At 38.0% G+C, this 23,290-nt stretch overlaps 1 protein-coding gene across 1 annotated transcript in view; it reads right to left on the bottom strand.

Annotated features, from left to right (window-relative positions):
- MYH15 (myosin heavy chain 15) overlaps positions 1-23,290 on the bottom strand; it is a 146,543-nt gene that overhangs the window by 68,957 nt on the left and 54,296 nt on the right. The window contains exons 17-25 of the mRNA XM_086675516.1: positions 21,645-21,712; positions 20,724-20,811; positions 17,766-17,883; positions 16,738-16,861; positions 13,003-13,139; positions 9,284-9,539; positions 5,902-6,144; positions 4,683-4,859; positions 2,834-2,979 (exon numbers count right to left, since the gene is read on the bottom strand). Of these exons, the coding sequence (XP_086531642.1) occupies positions 2,834-2,979; positions 4,683-4,859; positions 5,902-6,144; positions 9,284-9,539; positions 13,003-13,139; positions 16,738-16,861; positions 17,766-17,883; positions 20,724-20,811; positions 21,645-21,712 (1,357 nt within the window). The remainder of the gene's footprint in view (positions 1-2,833; positions 2,980-4,682; positions 4,860-5,901; positions 6,145-9,283; positions 9,540-13,002; positions 13,140-16,737; positions 16,862-17,765; positions 17,884-20,723; positions 20,812-21,644; positions 21,713-23,290) is intronic.

Raw genomic sequence — 23,290 nt, 5'->3', positions numbered from 1 at the left:
TTTTAAAAATAAAAATAAAAATGGCCAATAAACCAAACGAACTACCTGGTGGTATCCTTTGATCATTTGTCTACTAGATTGTTCATATAGTTAATGAATTATAGACCTTCTTTTAGTATTCTTATTTTCTGGTATCTCTTGAAAATATTTCTCACACCTTGTATAACTTGTTCCAATTTTACTTATGTTGGCTTTTGCCACATAAATGTTTAGAAATGTGATATCGTTAAGTATCAAGATATTCTTTTTCTGTCTTTGGCTTTTGTCACTTATTCAAGAAAATTTAACCTGCCAATTTTCTTTTTTTTTTTTTTAATTTTTTTTTTTAACGTTTATTTACTATTGAAAGACAGAGAGAGTCAGAGAGTGAGCAGGGGAGGAGCAGAGGGAGAGGGAGACACAGAATCTGAAGCAGGCTCCAGGCTCTGAGCTGTCAGCACAGAGCCCGACGCAGGGCTCGAACTCACAAACCGTGAGATCATGACCTGAGCTGAAGTTGGACACTAAACCGACTGAGCCACCCAGGTGCCCCTAACCTGCCAATTTTCTAAGATTTATTACCTAAATTTTCTTGCAAAGATTTGTATTGTTTTTATCGTGGTAAGAACATTTAACATGAGATGTACCCTCTTAACAAATATGTAAGTGCATAATACAGTAATGTTAACTATAGGGACAAGGTTGTATAGCAGATTTTTAGAACTCAGTCATCTTTCATAACTGAAACTTTATACCCATTGAATAACAACTCCCTATTTTCCACTCCCTCCAGCCCTAAGCAACTACCATTCTACTCTGTTTCTGTAAGTTTGACTATTTTAGATGCCTCACATAAATGGATTCATGAAGTACTTTTCTTCTATGACCACTTTATTTCACTCAGTATCGTATCCCCCAGATTCATCTATGGTGTCACATATGGCAGGATTACCTTGTTTTTAAAGGCTGAATAAGAGGGGTGTCTGGGTGGCTCTATCAGGTGAGCTTCCAGGTCTTTGTTTTGTCTCAGGCCATGATATCATAGTTCTGAGATTGAGCCCACACTGGGCTCCATGCTGACAGTGCTGAGTCTCCTTGGGATTCTTTCTCCCCCTCTCTCTCTGTCCCTCCTTCATGTACTCTCTCTCAAAAATAAAATAATATAAATAAAATAAAATAAAAGGCTGAATAAAATTTCATTGTGTGTAAACACCATATTTTCTTTATCCATTTATCCATCAATGGGCGTTTGGGTTGTTTCCATATCTTAGCTACTGTGAATAATGCTGAATCTTCTAACCGTTTTATAGCCTTGTCTTTACCTTTAATTCTTTTTTTTTTTTAATTTCTTTTTTTCAACGTTTATTTATTTTTGGGACAGAGAGAGACAGAGCATGAACGGGGGAGGGGCAGAGAGAGAGGGAGACACAGAATCGGAAACAGGCTCCAGGCTCTGAGCCATCAGCCCAGAGCCTGACGCGGGGCTCGAACTCACGGACCGCGAGATCGTGACCTGGCTGAAGTCGGACGCTTAACCGACTGCACCACTCAGGCGCCCCTACCTTTAATTCTTTAATGCAATTGGATTTTGTGTGTATGAGTAGTGTGTTAACTTTCATCTCAGAAAATGAATAGCTAATATTCTCAGCACCGTTTATTAAGTACTCTAGTCATCACTAATTTGAAATGCCACCTTTATCACATATTATGTTTCTATATATACATAGGTCCATTTAGAGAAAAAGTTTCACAGTTAATGTTATATCTTTCCAAAAACATGGATTTCTAAAATGCCAGAGCTCTTTGACCTGTGGCCTACAAGGACATGGAACATCATTTTCACTTTGCTGAGTGGAAACATGATCTTAAAATGGAATGCTAAGAGACCTCTATCATCATTTCAATGTTCCATACATTTATAGGATTACTTCTTTTCCAAACACCTATCAAGTTCAGTAACTCATCAGAATATGAACAAAACCTGAACATGAGCATGTATCATGGCAACTCATGTAGACAAACAGAAAAACCAGAAGCTCAGTGATGCTCACTTGACTGTGTTCTTTCCTGTGGCTCCAGTGATGGACCTGTTCCCAGCTTTACCCTGGCCTTACCTCACTCTTGGGCCTCACTGTTTCTCTCTCCTATTTTATCTTTTCGCAATAACTTGAAAATCCCTAATGGTGAGAAGAAAGTCTAGCTCAGCAGGGGATGACAAGAGACAAGATGAGAAAGTCCATTTCACTAAGCAGTAAAACTAAACTGAGAAGCCACCTTGAGTTCATTTGAGCTGAAAGTTTTGCTAATTTTGATTGTTATGTTTTGCTTTCGATTTTAAGGTTTAATATTTAGATTGTAAATTACTTGATAGAAAAGCTATATACATATTAATGAAGTTTTATCTGGCAAACTTTTTTCAAAGAGATCAAAGGCTATATTGAACTTCATATTAAAGGGTTTGGGGTTTTTTGTTTAGTTTAGTTTTTTTTTTTGTTTTACTTTTTATGCCATTGGTCTCATCATGAGTAAAAGAAGGGAGCCATTTTTATTTTTGGACTTGTAGCCTCAAATTTCAATAATTCACAAGTCATAGGTTTTACACCTTTCTTTCCAATCTGCTAGTCAGATGCTTCCTCAGTCATATTCTTCTAGATTATGCATTTACTCTCTTTTTACAACCATATAATAAAGTCCAGCAAAAAAAAAAAAAAAAATTCATTTCCTAGGCTTGTTATCTTCCCAGTCAGGTGTTGAGACATCTGGCCCTGGAGTCATGAGGATAAGTGCCATGAGAAAGCTATTCCTTCCAATATAAGGTCTCCCCGAATCTCACGTCCACAGCGAGGTGACTTACTTCCTCAGCTTTTCTGTCAGCTGCAGCTGGCCGCTCTCCAGGTGCTCCACACTCATGAGGTTCAGCTTCAGATCGCCCTCCAGTTTGCTCTTTTCCCTTTCACAGTTCATTCTCGCTTTCCTCTCCTGCTCAAGGGCACCCTCAAGCTGACAAAAGGAGTAATTATTTAGCCAAATAAATACGTAAAGTTTACACTTCACTAGATGTGTTCACTAACACTTACCTTCTGGAAAAAAAGAAAAATACATGCACAGATTATGTAAATGATGCCCAGTTATGTAGATATTTAAAAATATATATTGCATGCATCACTAGGACAACAAAAAATCTAGAAATTACAGTGATGAAAGAAAACTTCAGAGATTAAAGAATATGAGGCTGGGTCTTAAGGAAGGAACCAATAATAAATAACCAGAGAGGGCTTGTTTGATTGTTTCCCACTGATGGGAAGCCCACTTCTTCACACAGCAGCTCATTTCATGGGTGGGTAAGTCCATTTACTCAGGAGTGCTTCTTCATAAGAAGCCAAAAATGTTCTCAGTAAATTCTTCTCATGAGTCTAAACTCTGCTCCCTGGAGCAGCACCAAGCAAATATGTCTCCACACGATCATCTATGAATGTTAGGCAGCTCTCCTGAGTCTCCCAACTCACTATCACAGACCCTTTCAAACACATCTCACATGACATGATTTCTATACCTTCTTTACCACCTCGGTACCCTCTTCTAGTCCATAACATTATGTCATATTCTCGTTTCCCACCAAGGTGGTCAGAACATTCCAGTTTTGTCTGGATTAGTGTTGTCAACAATACCAAGGTTGGTTTAGCAGGAGGCTAGATAACAATTACACTATGTCTATTTGATCATTGATATGATTACTTTTCAGCAGTAGAAGCTATTTCCTGTAACCAGCAAAATATACGAAGTTCAAATGGGAGGAGGTGGGAGAATTTCTGGAAGGAGTATGTAAAAACCTGAAAGTAGATAAACTCCAGGAGAAAACAAGTAATTGTGTGCATGTGTATGAGCGAGAGAGCACACGCACACACAATAAATCCTTATACTGAGGCTTTGTGAGACACACCAGCAGTGGAAATGGGAAGAGAATTGAAACAACGAACAGGTAATAGAGGAAATTGATAGAAAAGCATGAGGAAAAAGAAGCAAATAATGCAAATAAAACCAGACCACCCTTGTCAGCAATTTTATAAAGGCTAAGCTTTTGGGACAAATAAGAGAATGAATGCATATGCTATGTCAGTGGGGCAGAAGGCAGGGGGTAGGAGGAATGGTGAGGCAACCATTAAGAGTGGTTTGAAATATCTTCATCTCACAGGGTGTTTGGAGGCAGAACACGGACACCATCTTTAGAATCTCACAAGTATTTTACCAAAGTGTAGGTAGCACACAGCTTGTGATTTACATATCTTTCAATTATAAATAAACCTCAGCACACCACTGGAGACACAACAGGGCCTTGAAACTAATCTTTCAACCTCATGTCAAACAGAGAACCAGCATATCGTCGGGCAAAACACCAGTTTCCGTGGGAGCTATGAGGAAAACTCAGTCACTTACAGGGATAACCTTTTATAATTCATCTCAGTGCTCTCCCACTGCCCAGGGTTGTATGAAGGTTGCATTTAAAAACTGACAGATTACATGCTGGGGCTTCTCTTCTACTGTAGTGGTTCAGTGTACATTAAGAAAAACTAAACCTCTGTTTCCAAATATTAAGGAAACAAGCCATGCCACAAAGTTTTTCCGAAACTGTCAAGTAAATTGAGTAAAACTCAGAGGTTTGTATGCATGTGGGGAGCAAACTAGCTAGATAGTACACTACCTACCTCATCTACTTGCTGTTCCACCTTCACCTTGGCTTTGCTCAGGCTGCTGAGTTTTTCCTCCTCTGTGCGTAGGTCATCCAGGGTCTGCTGATAGGTCTCCTGCATGACCTTGGCCGCTCTGTTAAGTTTGCCGATATCCTCACTTAGAGACTCGACTTCCTCAGTCAGATTCTTGACCTATGGGAAGACAACAATGATAGCAGCATTAGAGTTTCCACTGGGAAGGTGGACATAATGCTAACGGCCATCTTCTCTCTTTTCTAGTATAGTCTCAGGAGGTATCCAATGTCATAAAGAACCAAATTCCCAATATACTGTTAAAAACTCTAAATTCACTTTTTCTTACACACACACACACACACACACACACACACACAGTTAGGGAATGAGGTATTCAGGTTAATCAGATATTATCAGGATAGCTCATTTGATGCCATTTTTAGAGTGTCATATTATTATATAACAAGAACACCACTAAAGGTAGTTTTGTGAGTATTCATGGGGCACGTAGGAAACTTGCGGTGTCTCACATCCCGACAGTGGCAATGAAAGAAGCATTCCAGCTGTTGAAATACATAAAAATGGAAGCTGGCTGTATCAGGCCCACGTGCTTTTTATGAAAGGGAACCAATGGCACAAGAGTTGCTATTTAATCATCTGCCAAAATTACAGTGTCATTTTAGAGACCAGTTGTTTATCAGAGGTTTGGTACAGAGTCCTCAGCTAGTTTCAATCCATACACAGATGCACAAGTTAAAACCCTCAACTGAAGCGGACAGCACGTCAAAGTCTTTAACTGGAATTAAAGTGACATCTTCAAGGTCAAAGCTTAAATTAATGGCAGAGCTAGGGGTTCAGACATACCCCCGAGTCACCTTTCAGTTAACGGTATCATGTTAGCTCTCTTCCCCAAAAAGGATACTTAGAGGCCCAATGAAACCCTTCTGCTCTTTCTATTAGATTTCAGATGTAATAAGATTGAAACAAGTGAAAATGTATCATTTGGAAAATTAAGTGGGGCTCCATAAGTGTGAATTGGAAATTTGAATGGGGACAGTACAGTTCATCAGATACTTCATTTTATGCCAGTCTGACTCCCACTGCTGCAAAGTTGGAGGCCATCGTGTTAATTAATTTGAGCCAAGCAAGTCTGGTGCCGGAACCCGACAGGGAGTAGGACTGGGGCATCCAGGCCTCCCTAACATTATAGAAAAAGTACCTTGTGCTCTGTAGCACGCTTCTCCTTCTGTGACTTCGCCAATAGTGTTTCCAGGTCATCGATTTCTTTCTTCAACTCGGAACATTCATCTTCGAGCTTCCGCCCCCTGGCAGTCAGCTCGGAATTTATCTCCTCTTCTTCCTCCACCCGCACCGACAGCACCTTGACTCTGGCCTCCAGCTGGATCTTGGATTTAATCAGCGACTCGCACTGCTCTTCAACATTTGCCAGGGTCTCTTGCTCCTGCCATGATGAGGAGAAAATTGTTGCCAACAGCTGGAAATAATTTATCAGCTAGGCGAAAATGCTGCTTAACGCATAGCAAAGAGATAATTGCCTGCCCTGTGACCAGCACTTTCACCCGCCTTTCCTCAGCAGGTGAAATAATATTCCCAGTTCCCTGATCCTATTGTTGAGAAGTGGAGGAGTTGCTGGTGCTTGGAGGTGCTTTTGATCTTTCGGGCCATTCAGTAGATTAGATTACCTCTTCTAAAGCACTTAATAGAATCCTGGTGGCCTAAAGGAGATAACATGCCTCCAAAAATCAGTGGTGTACTGCTTAAATCACAGCTTCTGGAAGCATCCACATGGGCATAGAGTTTGAGGTTGACACCTGCTCAGAATACAGTCTTTTAAGAAAGCAGTGTTCCCTCAGACACTAGAAGATTTATATTATTATAAGTGCCCTGATGCACTTGTTTAATACATATAGGTATCCTCTAACAAGTAGTTGTGTATTTTTTATTTATAGGCTGAATTTAGAATTCATAAATTTTATTTCCAAGTCACTAACTAGATTTCACAATTGCTTCCAGTGAAAATCTTTTCCTCAATGTTCTACCAGAGTAAATTCTAAAAGTCATACATAGCAAGTGTAAAATAGCCCTTCCTTTTGTTCTTTCAAATGTGTTGTCTCCAATTCTCATGGAGTGACCCATTCTTCCTGTGTTATGGGTCAAGAAAAAAAAAATGAAGGGGTCAATTGTCTTTTTGCTACAAAACTTGTTTTATAACTTTTAACCTCCCTAATTTATCTCTGTTTGAGGCAAAATAAAACCTTTTCTTTGGGAGCAAGTTCTTAATTGCCATGGTGTCATTGCAACATAACTTCACATACATCTCTGTCTTCCATCTCTAGACCTCATTCATCCTATACAATACACCACTTTGGACAACTTATTAACCATCCATTTGCCTTGCATAAGTTGTTTCATTAACTCAGATCAAGAAAAAAAGACAAAATTCTAGACCATTGGTTTCTGGCTAACTTTTGGTGAGAGAATGGCCATCTGCCCAACAAATGGTGCCCAAACAGGCACAGATGGGGAAGGCATAGAATAGTAAATCTCCAACATCACTGAGGAGCAAAGAGAAGGGACAAATTAAAAACAAAACAAAAATGTCAAAGCAGGAAGAGTCCATGCAGATCAGAGAAGCTTCCAATGTTTGGGAAATAATGGGAACATTTGATCTTAGTTCATACCAGGTCGACAAGCAGAAAGCTATTCACTCTATTCCATTCGGTATGTGTACTGGATCTGTCATCATCACTGAATGAAGAAGACAGTCCAATCGACCATCATTGATCCCTTCATTAAACATGACGGCAGGATTTGGAGGCCGACTGAGCAATGGTATGTCAGGCTAAGAGTAGGAACATCCTCTCCCTGATGGCAGTTCTTCTCTCACATATTCAGGATGTTGATTGGAATGGGTTCACTCACTTCTGCTGGTATTTTGAGAAAGTAAATGATTTTATAAGAATCTTTCTTTCTTTGATCCCTACTGTGTTCAGCTGTGTCCCTTAAAAGTGAATAATAACATGTTTCATAGCTCTGTCAACTCTTAAAATCTCAGTTACAATTTGAACTCATCTTAGCCTTCCTGGGTTTTCCCAGGAACTGGCTTGAATGTGTTTCCCATGCTCCCCACACTGATCCTTTATCATGTATCTGAGGCTTTACCTACCACCCCCTGCATGAGTGGGGTCCATTTCTATCTTCCGTACCAGCCTAGGTAGCACTGGCCATGCTCTCTGTTCATAGGAAGAATGATGAAGACTGGAAGGCCAGATCTCATCCAAAGCTGCCTCTCCCCTGAGCCACACAAAACATGATCTTACAAACTGTAATTTTCACAGTATGAATTTAAAGTAGGTTTGGAGTGGGGCCCAGGAATTTGTATTTCAGACAAGCATCCCAGGTGAGGCTGAAATGCACTAAGGTTCTGGAACTACTGCTATGTTAAATATGTATCAAAAATATAGGTCTGGGTGAAATTCTTATGTAAAATATGGCCTATTGGAACACTGATGAATAGCATAGCCCCAAAATAAAAGAATAACTTGGGTCTGTCTAAAATTACTAAATTTTCCCTCCTTTCCACTTAAGTTAAAAAAAGCAGGAAAAAAAGTTTTGTAATTGTATTGTACGAATTGTATTATAAATTGTATATAATTGTAATGGAACCTGGTATCTTTTAACTTAGCACTGTGCTAAGTGGGGTGGAAAATATAATAAAGGTGGATAAAATCTCATCCCTGCCTTTGGGATGTTTGAGGATAACAGCAGTCCCAGTGGCCAGAGAAGAGGAATGTGAAAGGCAGCGAGTAAGGGCACACTGGCATCAGATTGGAGATGTAGGCTCAAAGGAGTCTGGAGTCTACAACACACATCTTGCAGGATCTGAAGCTTATTCATCAGAAAAGCAACATATTGTTTGTTTAAGACAGAGCTACGGTTCTCAATCCTAACTGGATATCAGAATCACCCATATAGATTATTTGGACTCATGCAGGGCCTGCTTAATCAAAATATCTGAGAGTGGGGTCTAGGCATCTTTCTTTTTATTTTTTTAATGCTCCACCAATAAGTTTGATGCAAAGCCAATGTCGAGAGCTGACGTTTTTAAGAATTGGACCGATGAGTAAAGTTGATTTAGACTGGGGAAGGGGAAGTAGAGAGACCAAAATCAGGAAAACCGATAGAAACATACTGCAATAATCCTGAAGATCTCAGTAAAGTTTTTCTTGGGATCTACTAAATCCTGTCTTTTGATTTGCTCATGGAGCAAATTTGATTTGTATGGAGCTACATACAAAACTTAAATTAAGACCCAGAGCTTCCTGGCTCCTGTGATAGATTATGGTGCTTTAATGTAGTTAAAACCCATCTAATAGTTTGTCCCCTTTTCAAAGACATCCTGCCAATGAAATCATTTCACTATGAAACAGGGTGTCTCTTTAAGTATTTCCATTGTGTTTGGTGAAATGCTATAGTATCTGAAAAGCACATGCTTCATTTTTCTCAAGTGAACACTGCCTGCAAAACAAGAGACTCTAATTAAAAACTTGATTTGAAGAACAAATGGTGGGGCCACTCACAGCTTTCAGCTGAAGAAGCAGGTCATTCTTTTCCCTGATGAAGCAGACTTGTTCTGCTTTCAATTCTTCCCTCTCAGATTCTGATCTCTCCAAGGCTTTTTGCAGTTGCACATGCTCTTCCTTCAGAGCAGCTATCTCCTTTCCCATTCCAGCAGATTTAACAAGAGGCTTGATCTTGAAGAAGAGCCTCATCCAGGGCCAGTTCTTCACAGCCATGAACACTCTTATGTTCCACTGGATCAAAAGAAGTGCATCCCTAAATCAAAAGAGAAAGAATAAAAGCAAGTCAACCCAGGCTATATGAGAGTTATTTTCCCAATTAAGATCCTTAAGAAGCATATCTTTTTAGGAGTCATTAAAAATTCTCATTAGTCTTCAAAGCACTTCTACATCTGGGCTCTCATTTGATTCTGGCAAAAGCCTTAAGAGGACTTCTGGGGCTAGCAATATTGTGGGCTAGGTGTCCCCCAAATACTCCCATTACATCCTTTCAATGAGCACTGAGCCTAAAGGAGGAAAGAAAGAAAGAGGGATCAAAAAAACCTTAACAAAAAGTGAATGTGTGTATACCTTGGCCATCTTCATGGAATGAGGGATCCAGTTTTGATATTGTAGGGATTTATGTTTTTATACCCATATGGATAAAGAGACAGGCTGAGACTTTCAACGAATGTCACCCTTAATGAAAAGAAAAATTTAAAAATTCACCATTGGCACAAAGTGATGTCAAAGAGAAATACATCTGATTTGCTATGGGCTCAGGATGAAGAAAAAATTCTACTCTGGGAATTTTTTTTAAGTTTATTTTCATTTATTTTGAAAGAGAGAGAGAGAGCAGGGGAAGGGGAAGAGAGAGAGGGAGACAATACCAAGCAGTCTCCATGCTGTCAGCGTGGAGCCCAATGGAGGGCTCGAACTTATGGAACAGTGAGATCACGACATGAGTCAAAACCAAGAGTTGAACACTTAACCAACAAACCACCCAGGGACTCTGAAATGTACTTTTTTTTTTTAAAGAAACTCATCTAAACTGACTCAAGAAGATAGAAAATCTCAATGACCTATGTTGTTAAATAAATGGAATCAAAATTATAAAAATATATCAAAAAAAACCCCATCACCAGATCTACATGGCTTTATAGGCAATTTTACCAACCATTCAGGGAATAGACAATCAAAATAAATTGTTTCATGTTTTACAAAGAGGAAACATTCTCTACTTGTTTTACACGGTTAAGGTAATCTTGATCCAAAGTCAGATAACACAGAAGGAGAAAATAAAATTACAGACCAAACTTATTCATGAACATTGTTGCAAAAATCTTTATGGTTATACTACAACCAAACCCATCAATATATGAAAAAGCTATTTCAAAAATAAAGTCCTTTTAACATTTAAAAAATCTATTAATATAATTTAATACACTTATAGGTTAATGGACAAAAAAAACCATGGGATTATTTCATTAGATACAGAAAAAATTTAACCATTTTACTGTTGAAATCACTTAATGAAATAGGATGGAATGAATGTCCTCCACACAATATATCATACCTACAAAAAGAAAAAATCTACAGTAAACATCATCTTAAAAGGGAAATGATAGCTTTCCCCAAAGCAAGAAATATGACAAAGATTGGTAAAAGTTTTGAAGTCCAAAATACTGCAAGTTAGTAGAAATACAGAGCAATGAGACTTTCATACACTTCTGGTGAAGAGTAAATTGGAAAGCATTTTGACAATATCTCATGAAGATGGAGTTGTGTGTAAGCTAAAGTCTAATAATTCATACCCTAGAGAAAGCTATTCAAAGTGTGAACTTCACCAGCTGCTATCAACAAACTCTCACTGCATGAACCAGCATTTTGAGTAATACTGCACTCAAGAAACTCTTGCATACATGCAGGAGCAGATATTTATAAAAATGACACTACAGAGCAGTTCCTAATAGCAAAAATTATAAATGAGTTAAATTTACTTGGGCTAGAAAATGGATAAATAAATCATGATATATTTGTACAATGGAATACTATAGAGCATTTAAACTCCATAGTCTAGCACTAGATTTATAAATATTAATAAATTTCAGGGGTGCCTGGGTGACTCGCTCAGTTGGTTAAGTGTCTGAATCTTGGTTTCTACTCAGGTCAGATCTCATGGTCCTGAGATTGAGCCCTGAGTTAGGCTCTGGTGGGCATGGAGCCTGCTTGATTCTCTCTCTCTCTCTCTCTCTCTCTCTCTTTCTTGGCCCACCCCTGCTCATGCTTGTGCACACTCTCATAAATAAATAAATAAATAAAGTTTCAAAAATAGTTCCGAATATAAAGAACAAATTTAAGGATAATATATGGAATATTATTTATGTGAATACTGTAAACATGTAAAATCATAATTTTTTAAGGATATCTATATATCCCCGTAGGATTTGGATCAAGGCAGAAATCCACAAGGGGTTTCAACTGTATCTGTTAATTTATTTTTTTTAATGTTTTGAGCAACTATAGAAAAATAGGTTAAAGATATGAAAACATACCTTTATATATTTTATATATTAAACATTAATGAAACATGGAATGATAAAACAAATTCAGGATCTGGGAAACTAGGTATAGGACCTCGATCAAGGGAGAAATACACAAGGGGTTTTAATTTTGTAAATATTTTAATTGTGAGCAATTATAGATGAAATGTTAGGAATTGAAATACTTTGATGATAAGCTCCATGAGTATGCATTAGAATATTTTCTGTATTTTTTGTGTATTTGAAACATTTTATAATAATTTTTTAAAAGTCATCCAATGATTTAGAAGGAATGAATAGTAAAGACCTCATTTTATAGATGAAGGAAGAAAACTATATAGAAATTAAGAGTTTTACCCATGTTCACAAAACTACTCCTAGAAGCCATGTCTTCTAATCCCCAAACTCCCATACCATACCAAGCACTGAGTCACAAAAGACTCTGAGGAGAGGTCTCTCTAATATCTTTGGTATCACCATGTAATGATATTTTTCTTCTTAGGAAAAACAGAAGGAATTAGTACACTGACAATTAAACAAGTTATACCAAGACCTGTGGACCTGTCTTCAGAAGGTAAACTACACCATGGAAAAAATAAATGCAACAATTTCAGAACCTGTTTTTCAGAATCCCTTTGTTTGGAGATTTTACAAGCTTGCTTTCCATGGTTCTATTAGACAAAACCTATACCTTAGTGTCCAAATGTGATAAATGTCCCTAGTGAGGCTGCTTGAAATGAAGTAACAGAGTTAGGATTACATATCACCAACAGCCATAGTTTCTGACCCAGGGAAGGTTGGAAAGGGGTCAGGACACCTCCCCACTCTGCAGCAAACTTCCTGAGAGTTGACTGTGGGAGGCATGCAAACTTTTCCAGGTCTGTTTCTATTACGAAATGTGAGTCACACCATCCTCAGAGATCCAGACTTCCTTGACTATAAAGAATCCCTCCAAAGGGAAGGCTGGAAACAATACAAGAAATACCTGAATTATGGTTATACTTGGTTGGATAAGGCAATAAAAGCCCTTTGTGCTCTGTTTGGTGTTCCATGATTTAAAATTTTTAAGTGATGTCCCCACATAAGCAGAGGTTGCAGTTCTTTACCTTGACCTATTATAAGACAATGAGATAAGGTCACATTGATTTAGGTACACCACTACTCTAGCAGTGGGGGTGAAGGGTAGTGATATCATACCTCTCTTCCAGAATCCTCTGGTACTTGATTCGCATCAGTTTGCCCCGTACTTTGGCTTGGAACATTGTGAAGACTTTAGAAAGTCTCTCATCTCTCATTGCTTCCAGTTGTTCCAGAAAACCAGCTTTTAAAAACACCTAAAAGAAATAAGTCAGATATTATTTCCACTCACAATGGGTATTTATTAAATGTCTGATGAATGACTGTAAAAACTAATATACTCATTGATTAGTTGTATTTCTTGTCAAGTTTTACTCAGTGGGTAAAATGCACATTCTAGAAAGTTTGATTTTATAAATTCAAAGTTTGCAAAAAATATTTTATTTAATCTTGTGGTTATTTTGGTTCCTTAAGAATATGGACTATTCTTGGGGTGCCTGGGTGGCTCAATCAGTTAAACATCTGACTCTCAGCTTCGGCTCAGGTCATGATCTCACAACTTCATGGGTTTAAGCCCCATCAGGCTCTGCAGTGCAGAGCCTGCTTGGGATTCTCTCTCTCTCTCTCTCTCTCTCTCTCTCTCTCTGCCCCTCTCCAATTCACTGTCTCTCAAAAATAAATAAACAAACTTAAAGTAAAAAGAACATAGACTATTCTCCTTATCTGTTAATAATGTGTAGGTTGTCAAGGGAACCTGGTTTAAGTTTTAAGTTAGACTCAGCCAGGCAGTGTTCAGAAGTGCCAGGCAGGGGTCTGCAAACTTTTCTGTAAAAGGCCAGATAGAAAATATTTTGGACTTTATAGATCACATAGAATTTTCATAGATCTAAAGAATCTTCTTCATCTCCTCCTCCTCCTCTTCTTCCTTCCTTCCTCACCTCTTACTCTGCCCCCTTCTTTTTAAAAAACAACCATTTAAAAATGTCAAACCATTTTTAATTAATTTATTATTTTTATTTTTTAATTTACATCCAAGTTAGTTAGCATACAATGCAGTGCAACAATGACTTCAGGATAGATTCCTTAATGCCCCTTACCCATTTAGCCCATCCCCCCCCCACAACCTCTTCAGCAACCTTCTGTTTGCTCTCTTTTAAGAGTCTTTTATGTTTTATCACCCTCCTTGTTTTTATATTGTTTTTGCCTCCCTTCCTTTCTGTTCCTCTGTTTGTATCTTAAATTCTTCATATGAGTGAATTCATATGATATTTGTCTTCCTCTGACTAATTTCACTTAGCATAATACCTTCCAGTTCCATCTACATAGTCGCAAACAGCAAGATTTCATTCTTTTTGATTGCCAGGTAATATTCCATTGTATCCCATTTGGTCTCTTTCCATACTTTGGCTATTGTCAATAGCACTGCTATAAACATTGGGGTGCATGTGCCCCTTCAAAACAGCACACCTGTATCCCTTGGATAAATACCTGGTAGTGCAATTGCTGGTCATAGGGTAGTTCTATTTTTAATTTTTGGAGGAACCTCCATACTGTTTTCCAGAGTGGCTGCACCAGTTTGCATTCCCATCAGCAGTGCAAAAGAGATCCTCTTTCTCCACATGCTTGCCAACATCGGTTGTTGCCTGAGTTGTTAATGCTGGCCATTCTGACAGGTGTCAGGTGGTATCTCATTGTGGTTTTGGTTTGTATTTCCCTGATGATGAGTGATGTTGAGCATTTTTTCATGGGTCAGTTAGCCATCTGGATGTCTTCTTTGGAGAAGTGTCTATTCAGGTCTTTTGCCTATTTCTTCATTGGATTATTTGTTTTTTTGGGTGTTGAGTTTGATAAGTTCTTTATAGATTTTGTTTGCTAACCCTTTATCTGATATGTCATTTGCAAATATGTTCTCCCATTCTGTTGGTTGCCTTTTAGTTTTGCTGATTGTTTTATTCACTGTGCAGAAGCTTTTTATTTTGATGAGATCCCAACAGTTCATTTTTGCTTTTGTTTCCTTTGCCTCCAGAGATGTGTTGAGTAAGAAGTTGCTGCGGCCGAGATCAAAGAGGGTTTTGCCTGCTTTCTCCTCGAGGATTTTGATGGATTCCTGTTTTACATTTAGGTCTTTCATCCTTTTTGAGTTTATTTTTGTGTATGGTGTAAGAAAATGATCCAGGTTCATTTTTCTGCATGTTGTTGTCCAGTTTTCCCAGCACCATTTGCTGAAGAGACTGTCTTTATTCCATTGGATATTCTTTCCTGCTTTGTCAAAGATTAGCTGGCCGTACGTTTGTGGGTCCATTTCTGGGTTCTCTGTTCTGTTCCATTGATCTGAGTGTCTGTTTTTGTGTCAGTACCATACTGTCTTGATGATTACAGCTTTGTAATACAGCTTGAAGTCTGGAATTGTGATGCCTCCAGCTTTGGTTTTCTTTTTCAAGATTACTTTGGCTATTCAGGGTCTTTTCTGGTTCCATACAAATTTTAGGATTGTTTGTTCTAGCTCTGTGAAGAATGCTGGTGTTATTTTGATAGGGATTGCTCAAACCATTTTAACATATAAAAAATAGTCCATGTAGATGGACCTTACACCAAAGTTTTTGATCTCTGCTCCAGAGAATTCACTTTGTCTTCGATATTAATGAGTCCACATACACTTTTTCAAGAATTATTAGTAATGGCCAAGATGAGGTGAGTGAGGTGTCAGGCACAATTTTAAGGAAGCTCTCACTTTTAAGGTTGTATAAGTCAGTACTTACATAACCTTAATAGTGAATGCTTCTCAAATTTTGTGCTTTAGGAGGCTCTTTTTACTCATGCTAGTCCTAGTCCAGATGAGTAGTATACAGCAAAAATAACTAAGCACACAAGGAAGCAAGAAGCCAGTAGTAGAAATCAGCAGAAACAATGAACACCAGAAACAGACTCTCAAGAACTCAAAAGATGGGAGTCGACTAACATTTTATAATCATGTCCTAATGGAGTTCTTTTTCTGTGAGCTCTTTATCCTAGACCTTCCAATTCTCCTTCTAACAATTTGGTCCTTCTATGGATGTCATTAGGAACAACTTGATGTTGACCATCAACTAAAACCAAATCTATTAGAAGTTTCCCATAATATGTGGATTATTCCAAAATCATCTAACATGAGACAGAATTTAGCAAACTACATTTAAGGGACTTAATTTTGGATTAATTTTTTTTAGATAGTGGGGTTGATCTTAACATTATTTTATTTTATTTTTTTAGAGAGGGAGAGAAAGTGAGTTGTGGAGGGGTAGAGAGAGAGAGAGGGAGAGGGAGATTCTTAAGCAGGCTCCACACTCAGCACAGAGCCCAGCGTGGGGCTCCATCTCACAATCCTGAGACCAAGACCTGAGCCGAAATCAAGAGTCAAACGCTTAGCTGACTGAACCACCCAGGGACTTAAACATTTTTAATTACTCATATAGTCTCCTAGAATTAATTCCCTAAAAGAGAACTTGTGAATAAACCAATTCACACACATACAAGCAGTTCATTCCAATAAGCTGATTTACCTTCTTCTAGCTCTGATGCCGATGCACATTTTCTAGCACAGCAAGGTTAATTCAATATTTTATATCTTGGCCCAAACTTACTTAAATGAATAATTATAAAAATGCAAATGTACTCAAGACTGAGGTTTAAGAAACATTGAGTTTTCTCCCAAATAGCGTTGAAGTTTCCACTTTCAACCAAGCTCTATTTGTGTTATTTGTGGTCACAAGAACTGTAGAATGCCTTATCATTGCACTTTCATGGGTATTTTATTTTAAGATACACACTCTTTCCTCCCACTCTTCTCCAAATGCATTCTTCCTAGTTTTCTGTTACCTTAGTGATTCCAAAGCGATACTGGATATGGTCTATCTCCAATGAGCCAAGTAATTCTTCAGCGGCTTTTCTGCTGCTCACAAACCTACTCTTTGGAAAGGCCCTGGGGTTCAGGATGCAGTACCTAATTTAAAATAGATAAAGAATAAGTCCTGGGATCAGAGAGGTCATATGATTCAAATGAAGAATAATTTGGACAAGTGAGGTAAAGAAGGTACAGACTTGTACCTCTCCTATCAATATGTTCAATTTTTGCAAAACTCCTGGAAAAAACAATGAGGATACAAGCAATAAAACCTTACTTTGGCATAATAGTGTGTATTTTTATAGTACTTTAGAGACAACATCATTTGATTCTCTGCTCAGTTACAGACGGAAGGAGAGATTGAGAGTCAAAGGGAGAGAAAGAGCCAGGCTTAAGTATCTCTATTGTACAGGTAAGAAAACTGAAAAGCAGAGACATTAAATGTCTCTTCCAAGATTTCTTCACCCTGATGGTGAGCTGGCAGAGAACTAGAAATATGCCTCTTAATTCTGAGACAGGTACTCTTTCTACTCTACCATACTTGGCTCAAATTTGCTTGATGACCTATAATTTACACTTTCGGAATTCAGGAAATAGAAAGCAAAAATGCCTCTCCTGCGGCCTGCCACACACCCTGCTGGCTTCCTTTCTTTCACAGGCTTGCTAGTAAAGCAACAGCCTACTTGGAAGGCAGCTACGATTAAGTACATACAGCATTTCAGAAATTCAATTCAGCCTCCATGTCTTTCTTCTGTATATATTTCTTCTATATGTAGGTCTATTATCCGTTAATAGAGATTTAAGGATATTACAGCTACATGGATGTTGGATTTAAGGGGAAGTAATAATGGAACTCTGTCGTCATATATCTCACCACCACCAAAACACATCGATCTGTAGTCTGGAGGACATCAACCAAACAAACAATGCATGCCTAAACACTCAGAAAGAGAGGAAAGCAGAATGCCTTAGGTTCCTTGGGTCCTAGGATGTATATGTTTACCTTTGTTTAAAATCAGCATACAACAGTTGGTTCGGAAAACCTTCACAGCATATCCTGATCCCTTCTAAGACACCATTACAACGCAGCTGCTGCAGAACCAAGTAAGGGTCCAATACACCTGAAGAAGAAGGGCCGCGCTTAGTCTGTGTCCAAAAAAGATTGTTATTCAAGATTTTGTCCTAATTGCTGCATCTTGAGATTTTAAAAATGTTTGTATTTTGTGCTCTTCACATAATAGGTAGTAGGCATTCACTCACTCCCCAGCCTGAGGACACTCACAGTACCCATCCTTTCATGCAAGAGTCTCCAAATAGGATTTACTCCAAATAGGATTTACTCAAAATTCCTTTAACACAGAATGAACCTTTTAACTCACAGTTTGTCAAGTTTTATAAGCAAATACACCTAGAAGGCAAAAAAGAATACATTTTTGCTAGAATTGTAAATAGCTGGCGTTATATCCATTCTCTGGCCAGAACCAGCCAGAAAGGAGCATAAGAACGCAAAAGGCAACTGCCACCTCCAAGTAGGAAGGAAAAGGGATTACAAGAAGGGGGACTACAAAGAGAGGAGAAGATGAGCACAGCCACAAAATTGTTTACTATTTACGAAAGACTTGAGCACATGCCAGCCTACATTCTCTCCTCGCTATCTTGAGAGCACCTAAGTTTTATTCTATAGCATAAGCATCTTCCTATCACTTCCACGTTTGTCAGATGAAACCCTACTAGAGCTGCAGCAGCAATCTCTGAGAGAAGCCTTAGATAAACCTTCCAAGGAGCCTTCCAAGGAGTCTTCAGGAAGAAGCCAAGTAGTGTTCCTCTTAACACAAAGGGCTATGAAAGTATTGTCAGAAAAATGGAAATCAGATGATTCTCTGTTTATGTCCAAAGTCACAGAAATAAACTCTAAGCCATATATTCATCTTCCTGTACTCCAGTTCCTTTCATAGATAGAAACAGATGATCTGTAAGAAGGGAAACAAGTGGACCTCTATGACCCCAAAAGGTCAATCACACTATTCTCTTTAAGCACATAGGAAAAACTGTCTTGATTAGATCACAAAACTTTTCTTATGACTTTGTCTTATAACTTAAAAAAAAAAAGAAAATAACTGCTAAAATCAGAGCTGACTCTATGGGAGACAACTCTAATAGGTAACAGAATTGCTCCAAAATAGAGGCAGCTAATTAGATTTCTTGCCAAATGGAAGCAGTGTCCCTAGATGCATTCAGAAACCCAGCTGATAAGAAACAATGAGACAAAAACATACAGAGTCAATGAACATGAAGTGTTTGTGTTGCAAAAACCCAAACTGCAGTATCATTGTTTAGTATCACACTTTCCCAAAATAGGTCACAGGCTGTCAAGATTAGGGTCTTAATTACAGGAGGTTAATAAAAATGCAAGATACTACAGAACCTCAGAAATTAGAATCAGCAGCATCTGGCTGGCTACATATTCCAAAGGTGATTAGTGCTCTGAAGACTTAAGTGTGTATCACACATATAACTTTGAGCTGACAGCCTCTGACCAAGTTATATAGGAGCCTGTAATTCCAAAAAGAAGTCTGAGAATCTTCAAACCCATTATGTAAGGAAAGCAATCCATGTAGTTAATAATGGTAAAAACTTTGTTTGGGCAATTAAATACACAAACAAATAATTTACCACCACCCACCTACTGCTGTCCTTTCATCAAAAAGCATCCACTACAATTACCAAGATATGGAAACAACCTAAGTGTTCAGAGATGGAAGAATGGATAAAGAAGGTGAGGGGTGTGTGTGTGTGTGTGTGTGTGTGTGTGTGCGCGTGCGTGCGCATACATACATATATACATGTATACACAATGGAGTATTATTCAGCCATAAAAAAGGAGAAAGTCCTGCCATATGCAACGACATGGAAGGACACTGAAGGCATTATACTAAGTGAAATAAGTCAGGCAAAGAAATATAAATACTGTGTGATCTCACATATATGTGAAATCTAAAAGCAAACAAACCCAAACTCATAGGAAAAGAGATTAGATGGGTGGTTGCCAGAAACAGGGGGTGGGTGAGGAAGGGGAAATTGGACGAAGGTGGTCATAAGGCACTAACTTCCAGTCATAAGATAAATAAGTACTAGGGATGTAACATACAACATTATGAATACAATTAACACTGCTATATGGTATATTTGAAAAGTTAAGCGTCAAAAGAGTAAAGTTAACAGAATCAATTCTAAGAATTTTTATCACAAGGAAAAAAATATCTATATGAGGTGACGAATGTTAACTAAACTTGGTAATCATTTCACAATATATGTAAGCCAAATCATTGTGCTGTACACCTTAAATTTATACTGTAGTGCTATATGTCAATTATATCTCAATAAAACTGGGGTGGGGGAAGAAACATTAAAAAAAAAACTGCCCATGCCTCAGAAGACATAGCTAAAGAGATGGGTGCTGTATGGAGAAGGAAGATATTAGTATTGGCGAGGAAGACTGGAGGGAGTTCTTAACAATTAGAAATGGATTTAGGAACTGTCTTTATGGTCAATTTAGATAATTCAGATCAAATAATCTCCTTTATGCCTAAATATCTACCTTAATTCCTCCAGTGATTATCTAATTCCTTTTATTATACTTTGCCCTCATAGACAATGGCATAGAAGCTCATCCAGGTTTTAGTGTGAAATTCAAGGAGGAATTTCAACGCTAATATCAAGCATTCTAATGTTACCCAGTTGGGTCGGATTCGTGAAATCCTTCTGTATGTCCACTTGAATCTCAATTCAAAAGCAATCTTAAGGAAGTTCTGAAGACCTCGCTTTTAACTTACTTTCATTTTTCTATCAGAAATCTACTCTTATATAAAAGGGACCAGTAATTTTTTTAAAAAAAGACATTCAACATAGCTTGAATCAAATGTATTCCCCAGTACAGATTACAAAGAAGTCTAGTTCTTACCTGGCATTTTGTTCACATTGGGATTTATGCATCTCACAAAATGAGGTGCTGTTGATTTCAGCTTAGTCATCAATTTATTTAGGTTTTCCTTAAATAGAGACCATAACAAACACAAAATCACTTTGCAAATCACTAAAAACACCAATCTACCTCACAATTGTCTCCAAGTCCATCAACTTAATCATAAAGCCAAGATGCATATCAACAATAAAATAATGAATTCAACATTTTCCCTGCTTACCAAACCATACATTATTTCTTTCCTATGACAAGCCAATATTTATCTGACAGATACAGTTCTGTTGTGAATCAGATCTACCTGTTTTGAATTTGATAGCAATAATTTATGACTGGGCAATAAAATGACTTGAACACATAAACTGTTTTTCAAGTTTTCGGTATGCAAATTCTTCTTAGGTCAGATTCTCTGGAAGTAGAATCTGAGTTGGGGATTCTGGTTTGAGGGGTTTATTTGAGAACTAGGGTAGGATAGGGGAAGAAAAAAGCAATGATATGGATTCAAAGTCGAAAGTGATCCCTGAATGAGCTCTGAGCATAAATGCACCAATTGTACCACACTCAGTCCCTACCTTGAGGCAAGAAAGGGGCCAGAGTCTACAGGGGTGAGTAAGGGCATAGCTTAGCTTCTCATTTGACAGTGGCAATCCTGGCACCTGTGAGTTGTTATGAGCTGACATTCTTATCAGCTGGAAGATGGGTGCAGGGCTGATAAAGGGGACCTAGGTGGGGCACCAACAGTGTCCATGGAAAAACCATTTATATCAAGATAGACTTCAACTTTTCCAACTCGGCTAACTTCAAATGCTTTGCCCTCATTTGAAGATGTGAAATTTCAAATAAATAATAATATATGCGGATTGTGAAGTAGTTAATATATGAATAGATGCAATTAAAAATTACTTTATGCAGAGATGCAACCATTTGGAATGAAACTCCTTTCTTGCGTTTCTTCTCCCCAAACTGTAGAGCTAAAAAAAGAAGAAGAAAGCATTTAAAAAGCTCTTTTCTTGTCACATTACCATACCCTGTTGATGAAAGTATAAATTCGTCAAGTTCTAGAAGCAATATGGCAACATCTATCAAAAGCTTTAGAAATATTTGTCTCAACACAAATGTCTATTTCTAGTGCTCTTCCTTAAGGAAATGGGCAACTGTGTGAAGAAACTTGCTGCAGCATTGTTTAGTTACTGCAAAAAAACAAAGCAGAAAATTAAATTATCAACAAATGTCTATCAATGGATTGGCTGATTAAATTATGAGAGTGTGTGTGTGTGTGTGTGTGTGTGTATACAATGAAACACTGTGACCTTTTAAAATGATGATGTGGATCCATATTACTGGCATAGAAGGATTTTTAGGAGTTATTTTAAGAGAAAAAGTAGGTTACAGTTTGCGTGTTATGATCCTCGGTATCTATACATGGTTTTCAGTGTAGTTGTATTATTAGTGACTATATACATAAAAAATATTGGGAGGAGTGTAGGCCAAAATGTTAGCAATTGCTACCACTCTAGATGAAATTATAGGTAACTTTTACATTTCTCTTTTTATTTTTCCGTATAGTCTGTGTTTTTGGCAACACCATGCATCACTTTTATAATTTATAAAAAAACATCTATTTCCATTTTCTTGTAGCAAAAGAATCTATGCTAAGCCAAATTGTTTTACAAACATTTGTGTAGTGCTAACTCACAAAGATGTACAGCAACAACAAGCGCAAAATCCCTAGGCAATCTGGAAAAAATGGGCCAGCTGCCAACATGAAAAACAAAATCTTCCCTGTGCCTGAGTAGTACCTGTGCTGGAGCAGATGTCCTAAAACCTAATCACTAATGTCCTACTGACATGTCCCAGGCCCTCCAAATGAATCACTTGACTTCTTTGTACATTAGTTTCTCCATCTATGAAAAGAGAATACTACTACCTTCCATTATTAATATTTTTTTTTTAAATTACAACTTTGGTTTAAAGTACTTGGAGTCCCCAGAAGAAAGTATGGTTATTATGGGTAATTTAATGTTTGGATGAATAAGAAACATGTAGGCAAGTATTTTCAGGAGGTTCTTGAAAAATCACCCCAAAAAAGACATTCTAGATAGTTCTTCTTTTCTACTTCCAAAGGACACAGCACACGCTCTGAAGAGTTAGAAGATGATTTCCTCTCTGATTCTCTGCCTGAACCGCTGCCTGATCTCTTCTGTTCAGAGAATGACCCATTTGGGAGCTGTAAGCTTAGGAGTCACTAACTGACTGCTCAGGGGCACTTTAGAAACCATTAGAATCAGGCAAATGTGCTGCCTGAAGATTATCAGGGTCCAAATACAATAGCTTTCATTTCTCAACCTCTTCTCAAGGCAGGCCAACAGGATTTCAGGCTCGCTCCTGAATTATGTCATCATGTGCTGATGAAGCCAGGAAGTGCCAAATTCTCTCTCCATTTCTTGACCGTGTCAATCAGGAGTCCCAAATCAGCCTGATGGGGCCAGGAATTAACTTGAAGCTGGGTGTGAGACAGCAGGGCAGTGAGAAGGTTAGGGAATGAGAGC

Source organism: Puma concolor, chromosome C2 (genome assembly GCF_028749965.1).
Source record: "Puma concolor isolate L17-30 chromosome C2, mPumCon1.1.hap2, whole genome shotgun sequence".
In the NCBI taxonomy this organism is placed as follows: Eukaryota; Metazoa; Chordata; class Mammalia; order Carnivora; family Felidae; genus Puma; species Puma concolor.
Note: the sequence above shows the minus strand (reverse complement) of the source record. Positions and strands in the feature narration are given on the sequence as shown.